The 17,471-nt window shown below is 41.3% G+C and overlaps 1 protein-coding gene across 1 annotated transcript in view; it reads right to left on the bottom strand.

The window, feature by feature from the left end:
• Positions 1 to 601: 601 nt before the first annotated feature.
• The window catches only part of cnr1 (cannabinoid receptor 1), a 39,015-nt gene continuing 22,145 nt past the window's right edge, over positions 602 to 17,471 (bottom strand). Inside the window, exon 2 of the mRNA XM_008119545.3 lies at positions 602 to 7,645. Within this exon, the coding sequence (XP_008117752.1) occupies positions 6,173 to 7,594 (1,422 nt within the window). The 5' untranslated portion in view covers positions 7,595 to 7,645 and the 3' untranslated portion in view covers positions 602 to 6,172. The remainder of the gene's footprint in view (positions 7,646 to 17,471) is intronic.

Here is a 17,471-nt window from a genome sequence, read left to right as displayed (position 1 = left end):
GGTTATTATGAGCAGTAATTACACGGCATGGAGACAAAATAGCTAGCCTAACTCTGCTTTGGATGGGGAATATGATGAGCACTACTTAGACCAGATGGATGCACAATAGATAGCTGCTCTCAATGCCTTTCAATTAGGATCCATGCACAATTGAGTCAAGTCTCTCTGCCTTTAAAACCAGATGTAGGAGGAATGTTGCTACGTAGGATCAAAATGAACATAAGAAAAAATACAGTAATTGATGGAACAATTCCTGGATTTGTGGACATTATATGTCTAATATAGATGTGTCCTACACATGCCATCTCAGTTTGGGGTAGAGAGAAATATCTACAGAAGGAATGATAGTTTCACATATCTTTAAAATTAGAAATGTAGGACAGGATTTGGTAAGGAGACTCCAAATTTGCATGGCAACAGAAGATTTGATGTAAGTGATTTTGTTACCTTCTCATCAAAGTTTAAAAGGTCTTCTTATTCTTCATGAAAAGAAATGAATAAAAATAATGACAACCTGGACAGAGGTTTCAAACTAGCAGTTTTACAATCGCAACAGAAATGTAGAGTAGTTTCAGATTCAAACAAACAGGACACTTTTACGTTGAATAAATAACAGTTTAATTACACTGGAGAAAGAAAATATGGTATGATAGTACTACATTGGTAATATTACAGAAGTACTATTCCGCTATAGGTAGTTTAATGGCAGAAGCTACTTTTAATGACAGTCTTACCAGTACTTGTGTACAAAGTAATATACAAGTTGCCAACAGAAACATATTGCAGCAGTTGCAAGGATGTTAGTTACCAGCTCAAACGAACATCTAACAATACAATATACTTCAAAGAGAAAGTAATAATGTTAGATTTACAGACATGAAAAAGAGATAAGCTTTCCACTAGGAAACAATGGAAATAAAAAGCTACATAAATCCAACTTTGCTATTTCTTACTATCATAAGGAAAGACTTTCCTTTCTCTGTCATTGCATCCCTAGAATCGTTTCCTGATGTTACAGCAACTTAACTGATTTTCTATTTTACAATTATAGACTTGGATTTGTGTTAGGCCACTGCTTGTATAGCTGACATTTGAAATGATTTTTATTTTTTTATTTACATACATTCACCACAGGAAAAGTTTTATTTATCATACAAGAGGCATTTTGATCAGTGCAATAAAAAGAAATCCATGGTGATTGCACAGCATTGAAGAGGTAATATACAAATCTACATTAAAGTGGTGGAGAATCTAACTTGCACATAATACAGATGGTCTCTGGTACAGATATACACAACACTTCAAGTTAATAAATACACAGAATTGTTTTAGCTATGGAGCTACTCATTTCATGAGAGTGGGTGGCTGACTATAAAGCAGTGTGTGGATAAGCTCCTAGGCTATTACCAAGGGAACGTGGACAATTGGAAATAGCTTTATCTAAATGAAGGGGTTTTTTTTGCTGTAGTTAAAGAGTTCTGAAATGAAGAAATACACTTCTCTGTGCTGCATATGGACATGAGAATTGCCTTGTTGGGTCAGAGTGAAGCTCACTGAGACGAGTGCTCAGCCTCCAGCAGTGACCAGGAGATGACTCATGCACTATGAAAGGTCAGAGCAGGACATTCACTGGACATTTCACTGGAGATAGGGCAGCACAAGGGGAGAAATAATGAGGGCAGTGGGGTCTTAGTGAGGTGTGCAGAAAGTAGTCAGTACAGTCCTCCCTCCACATTTGCCGATCTGACATTTGTGGATTTGATAATTCACAGATTTAATTAGAACTATTCTAAGAATCTTTAGGTCTTCCACTGTGATTCTATGGTCAACTTCTCCATCATGCCAGAGGACCTAGAGATTTCTTGAGAGAAAACCTCTAGGAATTTTAAAATCCTCCAATGCAATTCAATAGTCGGCTTCCAGTGGAAATTGACCACAGTGTTGTTCTGGAAGACCTAGAAATTCAATGAGAGATGTTCTCTCATGCAGAAAATTTCTATACTGATGGTTTTTCACTTTCATAGGGGCCATGTGCCTCTAACTTTAGCAAATTCAGAAAACCGATTGTAATATGAATGGCCAGCAGGCCCTATATAGCTATGGGTCATTGTTGATTCATTTGAATTGGGCACTGCTGGCCATGTGCTCCAATAGCACTTGCATAGTACCCCGTAAGACACCTTCTGCTCCCATCAGATGCTTAATCACAGGAGCGTGAAACAATCCTCCCTCTTTGTTACTCAGTGGGGTGGGGGGCATGTTGCGCAGCCACTAAAACATGGTCCATCACACTGGGTGCTGCTGCATTTGGATATCCTAGTTGCTAAATGAAATCTCTGTCATTGCAAGTATTTTATGGCCCTAAGCCTGACTGCAATGATTCCTACATATACCCAGAACCATACATTGGGACAGAAAACCCTGCTTCCACAGTTCTGGATATGTCTCTAGGACACAATGAACCTATAGCCCATGCAGACAGTTTATCTGACAAATTTTTGTTTTGTTCTTGGCCCAGGAAGAAGCAGATACAAAGGAAATAATACTTTAAAGAGAGAAAAATGAGTCACAATACGTTTCAAATGCTCAGTTAATAGTTATGTAGTTTGCAGAAAAGCTAAATAGAAAGACATGCCCCACCAGACCAGAAATGAAAACTGAAGTGTGAGAGTACATTTTAGGTTCTATAATATACATATTATTTGTTGGGTGTTGCATTGCTTTGAAGGGATAAGAGTGGAAGTTTGTACTGAATATACCTTCCTAAGCATTTTTACAGTCTTGAGGAGAAAGCCTCTAAAGCATGGCTAAAGTAAAGCAGTAGAGTATCTAACAGAAGTTATATTTAGCATTCACTTTGGAGGGACTTCATAGTTAGATGAGTTGAGAAATGGTGGTAGGATAATATCCACAGTTATACAAGTTTTAAAAAATTAAAACAAAAAAACAAAAAAAAACCCTGCGCGTATGTAAATGAAATATACGGAACACTACATTATAGTATTTCACAGGATGTTGTTTCTTATTATATCAATAAGCACCATATTTAGTGCCAAGACAGCCCCATTGTCCCATAGTTTATTTTAGTTACATAAAGTTAAGATATTGGATAAACAGAAACCCATACAAGCAAGCACTGAAGTCACAATAAGACATTTAAAGAAATGGCTCTGGATATACCTTTCCATTGTCCTTTGGATTATCTACAAAATGTTTACTGATTTGATGTTTGATGGTTAAAGGAAGAGTTTCAAAATATACAGCCCACTGTGGGCATAGCAGCAGTGTGTAGAGGAATAACGGGAACCTTTGTTGTTACTTCCTCAGTATTTGCACAGCTGAAACTCAACATGAATGACTAATGGGAAAGGTGAGGGCTGTTTTTAGGTGTTTTTAGCCCAGTCTGTCATGTCTTTGTGCATCATGGTGCCTCATAGTTAGAGAAGAACCTCTGGTGGGGGTAAAATGAAGAGATTGTCTCCCAAGAGGAATTCTTCCGTCCTTGCAGATGGCCAATTCTCTCACTCCAGAAGCAACTCCGGTTGCTCCTGACACGAAGAAAAAAAAAATTCACAGGAAGGCAATGGCAATCTGCCATTGAGTATTTCTTGCTTATGGAAATTAATTGAAGGGCATATGCTCTCCATAAGTCAACACAAGACTTTAAGGCATGTATGTATGCACACATGGAAGGAGCATGATGTAGGGAAGGGTGATTCAACTTTCCTCCTCCTCTTCTATCCCATAAAACTAGAGGGAACCCCTGCACACAGTGAACTGTGATAAATAAAATGGACCAATGATACACAGGTGGCCCTTCAGATGTTTTTGGACTCCAGCACTCAGCATTTCTCACCAACTATCGTATCTAGAAAGACCTGAATCTTATCACTGCAATCACTAACCTGAACTATAGTAATCTCATTGATTCAATGGGGGTATATAAATGCTGACTTACCAGGCTTGCACAATGTGTCTACTCTAGTTGGAACCAATCATCACATTTAAGCCAATGACTGTCTTTACTAAGGAACTTTAGTGGTCCATGGGGGCTCTCAAACTACTTACAGCTTTACTTTTGTTTACATTCTACTGGACAATCAGATTAAGTTAGCCTGCCTTTTAGTGGTTTGTAATAGTTTCCATTTCCATTTAGCTAATATCTACTGGCCCATTCCACAGTTCCTCACATACAATGGTGTGCTATGTGCAAACTGCTGGGCATGAGGAATGGCCTTCACATGGTTGCTTCATATACAGTTGTCACCCTGCCCACCAAAATGCTACAATGATTCTGGTGTTGCACACAGATTTCAATGCCCAACTTAGCAACAAGAACAGTATAAATGGTCCAAGGATAAAAGAAATAGGGATCAAGAATGGGAAACTTCATATGCTGCATTTTTTGTGCATGCAGGGTTTAACAGATTGTAAGTTTTTGTTTGATCAGGGTGACCTTGTTTTCAGACTGATATAATATAAATAATGGATTAACATTTATAATGCTCCCTCAAATGCAATAATATTTCAGTTTTCATCTTCTGCATTCTTATTTTTTACAGAGAATTTGTGCATTTGAAATCTTTCACCTTAAACAGTTTCTCTTCCATGTTGCTTAATTCCAGTCCAATTCTAATACTTATGAATGCTTTTTAAAATTTCTTGCACAGTGAGAGTATTCTTCCAATCATTTTGTAAAGTCTGGGGCTAAAAACACATCAAATCAATTAATCAATAAGTGCCATAGTCTGATGACCTTCTTAACTAATATGTCTACTACAAATACGAATGTGTCATTGTTGCTGTTTATAAGATTGGGTTTTTAGTATGGATTTACAAATGTTAGGTATTTTCATTATTGATTGATTGGAAGAACTCACCTTTTATAAACAGAATTTATGTGCAAAGAATGCAACAAGAAAAAGATTGAGAACATTTGGTCACAATTGTCTTATCTTAATAACATTGATGTAACCCACACTTATTTAGTATATACACACAACACACACAAATACATACAGTAGATACCACTTAATTATATATACACATGTTTAAAAAGTCTAATACTTATACTTCATCCTCTTGCTTCTGAAGACTGATATTTGGCATCCCAAGTTTCAAATAAATTAAAACTTGGGACTCAAGAATGCAACACATTTCAAGTATACATCACAGTGATAACTTTGTGTGTTTAATAGGACACGTGTTGTCTTCAGAGTTCCAGGATTAGCAACAAACAAACAAAAGCAGTTTCTGGTTACCAGTGGCCAAACGTCTTCCCCTTAGGCTTTGCTGATATTCATATCATTTCCAACAAGAATCCAGCTATTTGTAAGACTAAAGCTGGTCTTTACTCATCTAAACCAGTGTTTAGTTTTCTCTTGCAAAGGTAGTGTAAGTACCTCAATTTGCTGTTATTCTTGTATTTACATAAGTTTCAAAACTTAATAGGGATTTCAAATGTGAGCAGAAGAAATACAAAGTCTTTCCTTTGAAGTTCACTAAAAACCACTAAGAATGTAAAAATTCCAAAATACCTCATAGGACTTCTTCAAAATACAGGAAGTACTTTCATGGTGGGAGGAGGGTTTTACATCATCACATACTTTACATTACTTTCACACAAGTCTACCTAATCACTTTGATTAGACAATATTATTAACGGACAATAAAACATCATAGATCTCACAAGACATAGTACAAAACTTTTACAATCCAGTACTGCCGCTTTTGGGGTGGGGAGGGATGAGAAAATCTACTTACAAACAACGCATTTCACACCAAAAATAAAACTACAAATATACAGTACATAGTTGGTTTTGATTACATTGTTGTACATATCTCAATTTGCAGTAAGTTTCTGTACGTTTATAAATTTTTCCCTCAATCAATTGGATGCTTTTATATATGGTTACAGGATTAACTATTACCATTCAATTAATGTTTGGTTAATAGAAAACCTATTTTTGAAAATACAGGTCCAAGTCCTTGTTTATTTTTAAAACCTGGAGGGGGCTACTGCTCAGAACTAAAAAAAACTAACAACAAAACACCACGATTGTTTAAAAGAAAAGGGGAGGGGGTACATCTGAAAAAACGTACACTTCTATAGTAATGAATTTCTCTTACTTTCACTTGTTTTGTGCTCTCATGATGCCGAGAGACTTTTGGTTTACAATGCCTCTGCTGTTGTGTCTGAAGAGACAGACATGGTTACTTTGGCAATCTTAACTGTGTTTTTAATACACCTTTCAGCAGCCTTGTGGACATTACCTGGGTTGTTACCATGTCTGTGCTGGCAGTCAGACTCCAAGCTGTTATCAAGAGGTTGTGCAGTCCCCACACATGGTGGAAACATGCTCCTGAAAGCATGTCTCAAGTCCTGGCTCCTGAGAGCATAGATAATGGGGTTCACTGTGGAATTCATGAGACACAGCATGCTGCAGAAGGCAAAGATCGTCTTGACAAGCTTGTTCATCTTCCCAAAGACATCGTAGAGCATGATTGCAAGCAGAGGACCCCAGCAGATGATCAAAACCACAAGAATAAGGACTAAGGTTTTGGCTAACCTGATGTCCATACGTGTTTGGTCAGGTCTGGAGACCTGTTGCACTTTACCATCCTCTGAAGTGTGAATGATCATGCTCTTTTGAGTGCCACGCTGAATCATTCTGACAGCATGGCTATGAGCCTTCCAGAGTATGTACATATAGGCATAAACAATAAAAAGCAAGAGTACAGTGGTGACGCCGATCCAGAACAACAGATAGTTCTCATCAATCAGTGGAAATATGTCAGAACAAACCGAATTTAGCATTTTGCAGTTCCAACCGAGCAGAGGAAGGACCGCTATTACAATAGAAATAGTCCACATCACACAGAATGCTACAACAGCCTTTGATCGGGTAACAATCCTTTTGTAAGACAAGGGCCTGTGTATAGATATGTACCTGTCTATCGCTGTGAGGAAAAGGCTGCCAACCGAGGCTGTGAACGAAGCTGTAACTCCACCTAATTTGAACAAGAAAACATTAGGGCTGTCTTTTCGATGGAAAACATGGAAGTCAACAAAACTGTAGACAAAGATGACGCTGCCAAGGAGATCAGCTACTGCCAGGCTGCTGATGAAATGATAGGAGGGCCGACAGCGAAGGCTCCGGGAATGCAGGATGACAACCAAAACCAGGAGATTTTCCAGAACAGTGAAGGTGCCTAGGGTAAGGGAGAGTACTGCAATGGCCAGCTGTTGGCTCGGGTTTAGAATCATAAAGCACTCCATATCCATGAAGTTATCTCCACACTGTATATTATCCTCATTTTCCTTGAAGGTGGATAAAGTCTTGTTGTAAAAATCTGTAAGATTGACCTGATCTGCTGGGTGCACGCCCAAAACAGCATCTTCTCCTGCAGTCATTTTAGGTCGGAAATCACCTCGAAAAGAAGACAGAGGAAATTTCTGTGGGTAATATCCTAACTTGGAAGCCATGTCGCTTTTAAAATCTTCGTACTGGATATCGTTAGAACCCATGTAAAGAAGATCTGTCGTAATTGTTCTGAAGGTCGTATCTGCGAGGCCATCTAGGACTGACTTCATAACCCCAGATGTCAGTTATGTAGGCTTTTGGGGAAAGTATGTGAGGCAATCCTGGTAGAGAAGAGAGAAGATTAAATTTAATTAAATATTTGCAAAGTTAGAGAAGGTTATCCAGCTATCTAGACAGGCTATTTATTTATAGTTCAGTAATGCCCAATAATGCCTCTGTCTTTCTAAGTGTTGAATTAGACTCCCACGTTTATGAGAGATAAACATTCATTCAGCTTCAGAATGGCATGAGCATAATGCATGGCTATGTAATAAAAAGACTGAATAATCAGGGGGAAAGTGTAAGAAAATACATTAACAGTAATTAACTTCCCCGAACTAGTTCTGCTGGATGCATTCTGTAAAAAATGTTTCCCTCCCGCCCACGATTCTATCTCATCTCCTCCATTTTAAAATTTAATCAGACCAATGGCTGCTACAGAAGATTAAAACAACTGAAGATTTTTAATTGCATGCTTTCACCACCTTGAAAAGTTTAGAGCTCCTGACAATGGTTGTGTTGAAGCCATACAGTTGCATTAATTGTCCATCTCCCCTGTGTTGTATAGTGAGCTCTTTTTGCAGAGCTTAAAAGGTTATACGTGGTTCAGCTGGGAAACCTACTGAAAGGTCATTTCATTGTATAACTCATGGGCTTTGCTGCTAATGAGCATGTGCCTCTGGATTGTACTCTGACATTATCACGGTTATCAAGCGCTACAATTTTAAAAATGCTTATACGTGAAGTGTGTGATGCATGCTTCTTCACTGAGTTGCAACAATCAACATTTTAACAAAACGAAGCAACAAGACTTTGTTCTGCAACTAAATTGTCTCAATGTGCTCATTTTGTTAGCAGAATTACTCATGTGAACATTATTAATTGTGAAAATTAGCCCAACATAAATATTTACTTAATATTTGGTGTTCATGTAATGAATTTCTGAAGTAAAAACGTTGAAAAATAATGGGACAACTTTTCAATCAGCACAACCTGCTAGGACTCTAGGGTATAGATCATGAAAGGCTTCCAAAAACAACAGCTGACCAAGTACTTTATAATTTCTCAACATCTGCACTCAGTCATATGAAAAAGTTCATTGTATGAAACAGTACATCATCTCCGGTTCTACAGTCAATCATTCCAGGTTTATATCTTGAGTAAGGAACTTCTGCTCCCAAAACTAAGAACTCATACCCCAGAACAGGATTGTCAGAAACACTGAACCATCACTGGAGGCTCATCTACACTGGGCAGACTGTGTAAAAATACCCCAGATCTGGCATATCTGTGCTGAGATGGGGGCTGTTGTTCACACAGCTGAGGAACACAGCCACTCTGTTGGTATGAGGAAGTGTACATCCTCCATGCAAGTTCTTGGTCATCATGGGCACCTCTGCTAACAGAACAAGGCAACAGCATGACCAGTATCTAAGAGGGAGCAATTCCTCCCTCCTCCTTTCTGGTCACACAAATGAACCATTCGGACCTTGGCAGAGATGCTTGCATGACCAGGAAGACCTGAGATCACTTGGATATGTAGGCACCTCTGCTGATATCAGAACAGAGTGTCTGCGTGATCAGGAAGCAGGAATGGAGATCATGTGGGAAACCTGTTCTAACATCCCCTTTCCGTGCACTGAATCAGACCTGATCTAACTGTTCAGACTGCCCCATGACCATGAGATACTCCAGAATTTGCTGGAAAATCTGGTGCTTCCTGTCTTTCTCTTAAGCAGGGCACGGTTGGTATAGACCAAAAAAACCCCCCATTGGATACCCACTGGAAGTAGCTGTGCATCATGAAGATTGCTATCCTTTCATTTGAGATGGGTTCAAGGTTTTTGCTAGTGTAGACAAACCCGAGTTTCAGAAATATGGCAGCAAAAAGGTCCATTATATAGTGCATTTCCAATATAAATCAAGGTGTGGGACACATATCCTTTCTTTTAAAACTGATTTCTGGAAGCAGAAACTTGCTTTCAGAAAGCATCCATAGTTTTTGCACCTTAATTTAAATGTGAACTTAACTGAAAAGCCAAATAACCTTTACAGTCAGGCAGGCTTTTGGCTACTGAGGAAGAACTTTTGAAGATGTACACTGTACTTTTTACAAACATTTTTAAAGGATATCAATGAAATTATGTTTTAATATTATAATCTGTTTATATATTATACAATGTATAATATTTATATTATAATTTAATTCATAATTAATTTGTATTTATATCCAGGTTGGCTGGTGAATCCATTGCCATTGGGGGGAGAGAAGCATTCAGTCTGTTTTACAGCCACTTGTCTCGCAGCTGCTCCTGGTTGTACAGGAGCCATCCAAGTGCTGGGGACCACTCTCAGCAGAGATTTGGCACAAAGTATGTACAGCAGCTGCATGACCAGGAGTGAATCCCCCCCCCCCCCCCCGTCGTAACAACAGATTTACCAGCCACCTCTTTGTACCTGCTTTTCCCTCCTTCAAAGTGAGCTGCCTGAAACCCCAATTTTGGGAGAAAGGTGAAATCAAAATAAAAAATAGCAGTTTGTGCCACATGGACAATCATACAGCCCATGCATTACCCATGGGTGTAGAATGCCAAAAGACATGCTAGCCAAACAACTTGCATCATCATCTCAAGTCCTTCTCTATGAAGAGAAAACCCATCCAATTCTCCCTGATGAAAGTAGTGAAGTATATAAAACCCCTATTGAATTTGTAAATAGTGTAATTATGAAGAAGCAGGCTGAGTGTTTGATTGGGACACAGGGAGACCAGCATTTGAATCCCCACAAAGCCATGGATACCCAGTTGGTAATCTTGGGCAAAGGCCAACTCTCTCAGCTTCAGAGGCAAAGGTGACCCCCAGCCCTTGAATAAATTCTGCCAAAGAAATCCCGGTGATGGGTTTGTCGTAGGATTGCCATTAGTGAGACATGACTTAAAGGGACACAATCACCACAACAAGAATAAAGCGACAACAGAAATGTAGACATTCGTAATCACCCCCAATTCTTTTGCTATTTATTCACTTTATTCATGTAATATGTAAATCATTCCACTAATGGAATGTGTTTTCTAAGTACATTTCAGTACTTAGACTAGGTGCCTAATTCTACTACAGGGATCAAATGTTCTTTACTCAGTGAAGCAAACAACCCATTTCCTTGGTCATTGCATCCCCATATTTTCTTATCTTAAAGCACTACATAAAGAGCTGCTTCACACTCATGTGAATAATTCAACTCTGGATGTGAAGGATGAGAAGAATTTCAAGATTTTCTACATGCTCCATATAGCTATGTTTGTTAGCCAAGATGCTAAAGTGCTAACTTGAGAACAATTTAGTGTCAAAGAGCAAATGATCCAAGATCCAAAGGATGACACCTACAGTTACTTTTTTGAGCCATGTCCTTTCACTGGCATTCTCTATATACAGTAGAGTCTCACTTATCCAAGCTAAACGGGCTGGCAGAAGCTTGGATAAGCGAATAACTTGGATAATAAGGAGGGATTAGGGAAAAGCCTATTAAACATCAAATTAGGTTATGATTTTACAAATTAAGCACCAAAACATCATGTTATACAACAAATTTGACAGAAAAAGTAGTTCAATACGCAGTAACGTTATGTTGTAATTACTGTATTTACGAATTTAGCACCAAAAAATCATGATACATTGAAAACATTTACTACAAAAATGGCTTGAATAATCCAGAGGCTTGGATAAGCGAGGCTTGGATAAGTGAGACTCTACTGTATTCAAAATGTCCTTCCTACGGATTGAGGGATACTCCTGCATGAGATTCGATTGGAAATGCAATGCCTCTGCCACCAATAAACCACTACCACTCCATCATGTATACAGCATACACATACCTCTTGAGATCCTGGTTATACAAGTCTATATAGAGTCAGGCTGGAGCATGCCTACCCACCTGGCAAGGGCGCCGAGCCGATTTGGGCTCGCCCAAGAAGACTTATGGAACCTAGTAGGTTCCAGAATGCTCTGAAGGATCTGGAGCCTGTCAGCGACTCAATCGATGTGCAGGTGGACATGTGGAACATCAGGCTGTCCAATGCACTCGACGAGATCGCCCCTAGACGCCCTCTCCAACCCCGCCGAAATCGGTCTCCTTGGTTCACCGAGGAACTTCGATCGATGAAGCGGGAAAAGAGACGGCTAGAGGGCGTGTGGCGAGAACTTCATGACAGAGCTTCGAGATCAGCTTACAGGGCATTTATGGAGTCCTATGAGCATGCTACCATCGAAGCAAAGAGAGTATACTATGCCTCTTTGATAGAGTCCGCCAGCTCACGCCCGGCAAAATTGTTCAAAATAATTAGATCTCTAACGACGGTTCCTACCAACCCAAAAAGTGATGATCAGACCCCTTCAGCCGAGGCTTTTCAAAGCTATTTTGCTGACAAGATCTCACTACTACGCCGGGACCTCCCCGCCACAACTGATACAATGAGAGAACTTGAGACTCCGTGGCCACTTGCTGGGCCCACCCTCGACCAGTTCATCCCACTGGACGCAGAGGGTCTCGATAGGCTCATAGCTGCAGCTAGACCGACCACTTGCTCCCTTGACCCGTGTCCCTCTTGGTTAGTAAAATCCTGCTTGGAGGGATTACGTGACCCGCTGCTGAAGATAATAAACAGCTCCCTTGAGCAAGGAGTCTTTCCAGAGGGATTAAAAGAGGCAGTGGTCTCTCCTCTGCTGAAAAAACCAGATTTAGATCGTTTGGTTCCCTCCAGCTACCGCCCAGTTTCGAATCTTTCATTTCTGGGCAAGGTGATTGAGAGGGCAGTAGCGGTGCAGCTGCAGCAGTTCCTAGACGACACAGCCGGACTGGATCCTTTCCAGTCTGGCTTCCGTGCGGGGCATGGGACAGAGACTGTATTGGTTTCCATCACAGATCATCTCCGATGCCAGCTTGACCGGGGCGGGTCGGTGTTGCTTGTGTTATTGGATCTCACAGCAGCATTTGACACAGTCGATCACAATCTTCTGACCCCACCGCCTTGCCGTTGCTGGAGTTAGGGGGACAGCTTTAAATTGGCTGGCCTCCTTTCTTCACAACCGTGGACAGCGAGTGGAGAGGGGGGGCCTGGTCTCTGAGAGGTCCCCTCTACATTGTGGGGTTCCTCAGGGGGCCATTCTCTCCCCTCTGTTGTTTAACATCTATATGCAACCACTTGCTCAGCTGGTCCGAGATTTCGGGCTCGAGTGTTATCAATATGCTGACGACACTCAGCTTGTGTTAAAGATGGAAGGCCAACCGGAGTCTGTACCCGACAGTTTTCACCAGTGCCTCGAGGCCATTATTGGATGGTTGCGTTCCAGTAGTTTGAGGGTGAATCCAGCAAAGACGGAGTTCCTATGGCTGGGCCGACCGGGCAGTGGGGATATCCAGTTGCCAACCCTGGATGGTGAAGTGCTACGCCCGTCTTCACTAGTAAAGAGTCTGGGAGTCCTCTTGGACCCTTCACTGACGATGCAGGCCCAGGTCTCCGCCGTTACCAAAACTGCCTTTTTTCATCTTCGGCAGGCTAGACGGCTAGCCCCCTATCTATCTAGGGACAACCTGGCTACAGTGATCCAGGCTACAGTCATCTCGAGACTGGATTACTGTAATGCCCTTTACATTGGCCTTCCTGTGTCGGTGATCCGGAAGCTCAAATTGGTGCAAAATGCAGCTGCCCGGCTCCTTGCGGGAGTCCCCATAAGATGCCACATAACACCAATCTTACGGCAGCTGCACTGGTTACCAATTGAGCACCGGATCACTTTCAAAGTGATGGTGCTTACCTTCAAGGCCTTACATGGTCCAGGGCCGATGTACCTGAGGGACCGCCTCACCCCTTACAAACCCCAGAGATCCCTCCGTTCTGAGGACCAAGACCTGCTGGAAGTCCCCAGTTTTAAGACCTTGCGTCTAACTGCAACTAGACGCAGAGCCTTTTCAGTAGTGGCGCCATCTCTGTGGAACACCTTGCCACCTGAAGTTCGTGCCTTGCGGGACTTGTTGGCCTTCCGCAGGGCATGTAAGACACACCTGTTTCGGCAGGCTTTTGAGTTCTGTTGCTGATGTTTTAAAAGGTGCTTTTAGGATGTTTTAAAGATTTTTTTTAAATGATGTTTTTAAAATGTTTTTTAAATTGTTGATTTTAGCCGGTTCCTGTAAGCCGCTCCGAGCCCTAGGGGAGTGGCGGCATATAAGTTTGAAAAATAAATAAATAAATAAATAAAGTTCCACTTTCCTGTTTAACCAAAACACTTAGTGCAGCTACATCAATGTTTAGAGACAATTCCACTGTTTGATTCCACTGTTTACAATTTGTATGGGGGAGAAATCCTAAGCTTTTTCTTATCATAGAATCATAGAAGAGTTGGAAGAGACCTCATGGGCCATCTAGTCCAAGCCTCTGCCAAGAAGCAGGAAATCGCATCCAAAGCACCCCCGACAGATGGCCATCCAGCCTCTGCTTAAAAGCCTCCTAAGAAGGAGCCTCCACCACAGTCTGGAGGAGGGAGTTCCACTGCCGAACACAGTGAGGAAGTTCTTCCTGATGTTCAGGTGGAATCTCCTTTCCTGTAGTTTGAAGCCATTGTTCCGCATCCTAGTCTGCAGGGCAGCAGAAAACAAGCTTCCTCCTTCCTCCCTTTGACTTCCCTTCACGTATTTGTACATGGCTAGCATGTCTCCTCTCAGCCTTCTCATTCTGCAGGCTAAACATGTCCAGTTCTTTAAGCTGCTCCTCATAGGGCTTGTTCTCCAGACCCTTGATCATTTTAGTTGCCCTCCTCTGGACGCTTTCCAGCTTGTCAACATCTCCCTTCAATTGTGGTACCCAGAATTGGACACAGTATTCCAGGTGTGGTCTGACCAAGGCAGAATAGAGGGGTAGCATGACTTCCCTGGATCTAGACGCTATACCCCTATTTATGCAGGCCAGAATCCCGTTGGCTTTTTTAGCAGCCGCATCACACTGTTGGCTCATGTTTAAATTGTTGTCCACGAGGACTCCAAGATCTTTTTCACATGTACTGCTGTCGGGCCAGGCATCCCCCATTCTGTATCTTTGCATTCCATTTTTTTCTGCCGAAGTGAAGTATCTTGCATTTGTCCCTGTTGAACTTCATTTTGTTAGTTTCTGCCCATCTCTCTAGTCTGTTAAGATTGTTTTGAATTCTGCTCCTGTCTTCTGGAGTTTGGTGTCATCTGCAAACTTGATGATTGTGCCTTCTAACCCTTTGTCTAAGTTGTTAATAAAGATATTGAACAGAACTGGGCCCAGGACGGAACCCTGCGGCGCTCCACTCGTCACTTCTTTGCAAGATGAAGACGACGCATTAGTGAGCACCCTTTGGGTTCGTTCGCTTAGCCAATTACAGATCCACCTAACTGTAGTTTTGTCTAGCCCACATTTTACTAGTTTGTTTGCCAGAAGGTTGTGGGGGACTCTTCCAATATTTTTCATCATAGACTTCAGATACAAAGCTGTTTACCCATGGATCACAGCCCAAGAGGGATCATTGTAAAGACTTGAACACACAGCTGTGTTAATATAGATCTGTATAACACTAGTTAAAACCCAGTCTGATAGAGCTCTCAGCCAGTTTACCACATCTCCTTCTTGGTTCCCAGCCAATCTCAAAATATAATCCAATAACTTTTTCCACCATGCATATGGTTATCTACTATCCTTGGCTTTAGACAATATCTTTCCTCTTGTCTTTCCACCATGCATATGGTTATCTACTATCCTTGGCTTTAGACAATATCTTTCCTCTTGTCTTTGTATCCCAGTGACCATAGTTAAAACTAAACTTGTCTTCCATGACTTCATGAAAGCTGGATAACGGGATCAAGTCCGATTTGTTCAGATTCACAGTTAGGACTGAATACTGGCACCATCACCTTTTCCCTTCACTCATCAGGAAAGGGGATGGATTTGGCTACCGCTGTTATTAGCCAGGCATGGAGCTCAGCTGCAGAAGCCATATGATCACAAAGAAAAAGAGGAGATAAACCCCCTCTTTCGTGTTGATAATTTCTATGCTCTGTCTGATATCAGTATTGCACCTGCAATGGCCAAGAGCTCAGTGGCTGGCAAGCAACAGCAGTGGTGGCAGCATGGAGAGGTGAGATGGAGGCTGTCCAGTGCAGCAGATGCACTCCTAGGCTGTCTTAACAATGGCCTCTGGTTCAGCATGAACTGGGACACCAGGCTAAACTGGTAAAAGTATTAGCAGTAATGTGAAAAGGGTTGTAGTTTGTGAGTAATCTGAAATAATATTTCATTGCTTTGACTTGAGATGCAAATGTTTGGTTGTGTATACATATGTGTTTGTACGGTACTTGCATATAAGAAAACTTATTTTATATTCATACATACATACTTTTTTTAAAAAGAAACATTATAAAGCAGAAAAATGTTCAATCAAAGGATGATGTCAATAAGGCCTGTTATAGATTTTATATCTGAATAACAGGAATTCCTTGAGCAACCGGAATGTTTTTTTCTACAAATGTGCATGATGAAATGTTAGCATGTTAATGCTATTATACATTTGATACATATATGCAGCAGGTTGTTGTGTTACAATTCAGGTTTCTGCTTTCCTTTATCTGCAATCACGTGAGTACATTTGATGTGCTAGAATGTTCCTTCATACAGTGTGGGGTTCTTGCCCTTAAACATGCTTTTGTAGCCTCTTGGTCTCATTCCTGTAACAGCCATGAAGTAGGGTTGCTTCTAAAACAATTTGGAAGCTGCACCTGCTACAAAGGCTGTTCCCTTCAGTGGTGTTGTAGTTTTATACCACCAATTACCTATCTCTTCTCCCTTTGTGTTACCATGGGCCCAATTCAAGGTGATAGTTACACCTTCATTTGCTAAACTGGCTTGGACCGTTGGGAAAGATATCCAATCAACAAGATTTTCATGCATGTCCTAAACACTTTTGAGACCTGTGTATCCAAGTCAAGTCCATATGTTTGGTACTTTCATGAACACTGCTTTCCAGAACAGATAATTCTTTCTCAGTGTTTTTATCCTGGAGGAGTTCTTGAAATAATTTTCAGGTTTCAAGCAATCCTCACATGCTGCTGCTCAGTCGTTTAGTCGTCTCCGACTCTTCATGACTTCATGGACCAGTCCACGCCAGAGCTCCCTGTTGGCCATCACTGCCCCTAGTTCCTTCAAGGTCAAGCCAGTCACTTCAAGGATACCGCCCATCCATCTTGCCGTTGGTCGGCCTCTCTTCCTTTTTCCTTCCATTTTCCTCAGCATCGTGATTTTTTCCCAGTTTTCCTGTCTCCTCATGATGTGGCCAAAGTACTTCCTCTTTGCCTCTAATATCCTTCCCTCCAGTGAGCAGCCGGGCATTATTTCCTGGAGTATGGACTGGTTGGATCTTCTTGCGGTCCAAGGCACTCTCAGGATTTTCCTCCAGCACCAAAGTTCAAAAGCGTCTATCTTCCTTCGCTCAGACTTCCTTATGGTCCAGCTCTTGCATCCATAGGTTACTATGGGGAATACCATTGCTTTGACTATGGGGACCTTCGTTGCCAGTGTGATGTCTTTGCTCTTCACTATTTTGTCAAGGTTGGCCACTGCTCTCCTCCCAAGAAGTAAATGTCTTCTGATTTCCTGGCAGCAGTCTGCATCTGCAGTGATCTTCGCGCCTAGAAATATAAAGTTTGTCACTGCCTCCATGTTTTCTCCTTCTATTTGCCAGTTATCAATAGGTGTAGTTGCCATGATCTTGGTTTCTCATATACAACTTACCAAATCTATTGCTCCATTTCTCTCCAATCTCTTACAGAACCCTAGGATTCCAGGGAACCTGGTCAAGAACCTTGCTCTAGATATTTTGGACT

The sequence above is a fragment of the Anolis carolinensis genome, chromosome 1 (genome assembly GCF_035594765.1).
Source record: "Anolis carolinensis isolate JA03-04 chromosome 1, rAnoCar3.1.pri, whole genome shotgun sequence".
NCBI classification, from domain to species: Eukaryota; Metazoa; Chordata; class Lepidosauria; order Squamata; family Dactyloidae; genus Anolis; species Anolis carolinensis.
The sequence above is the reverse complement of the archived record's forward strand: the minus strand, read 5'-3'. Positions and strand labels throughout refer to the sequence as shown.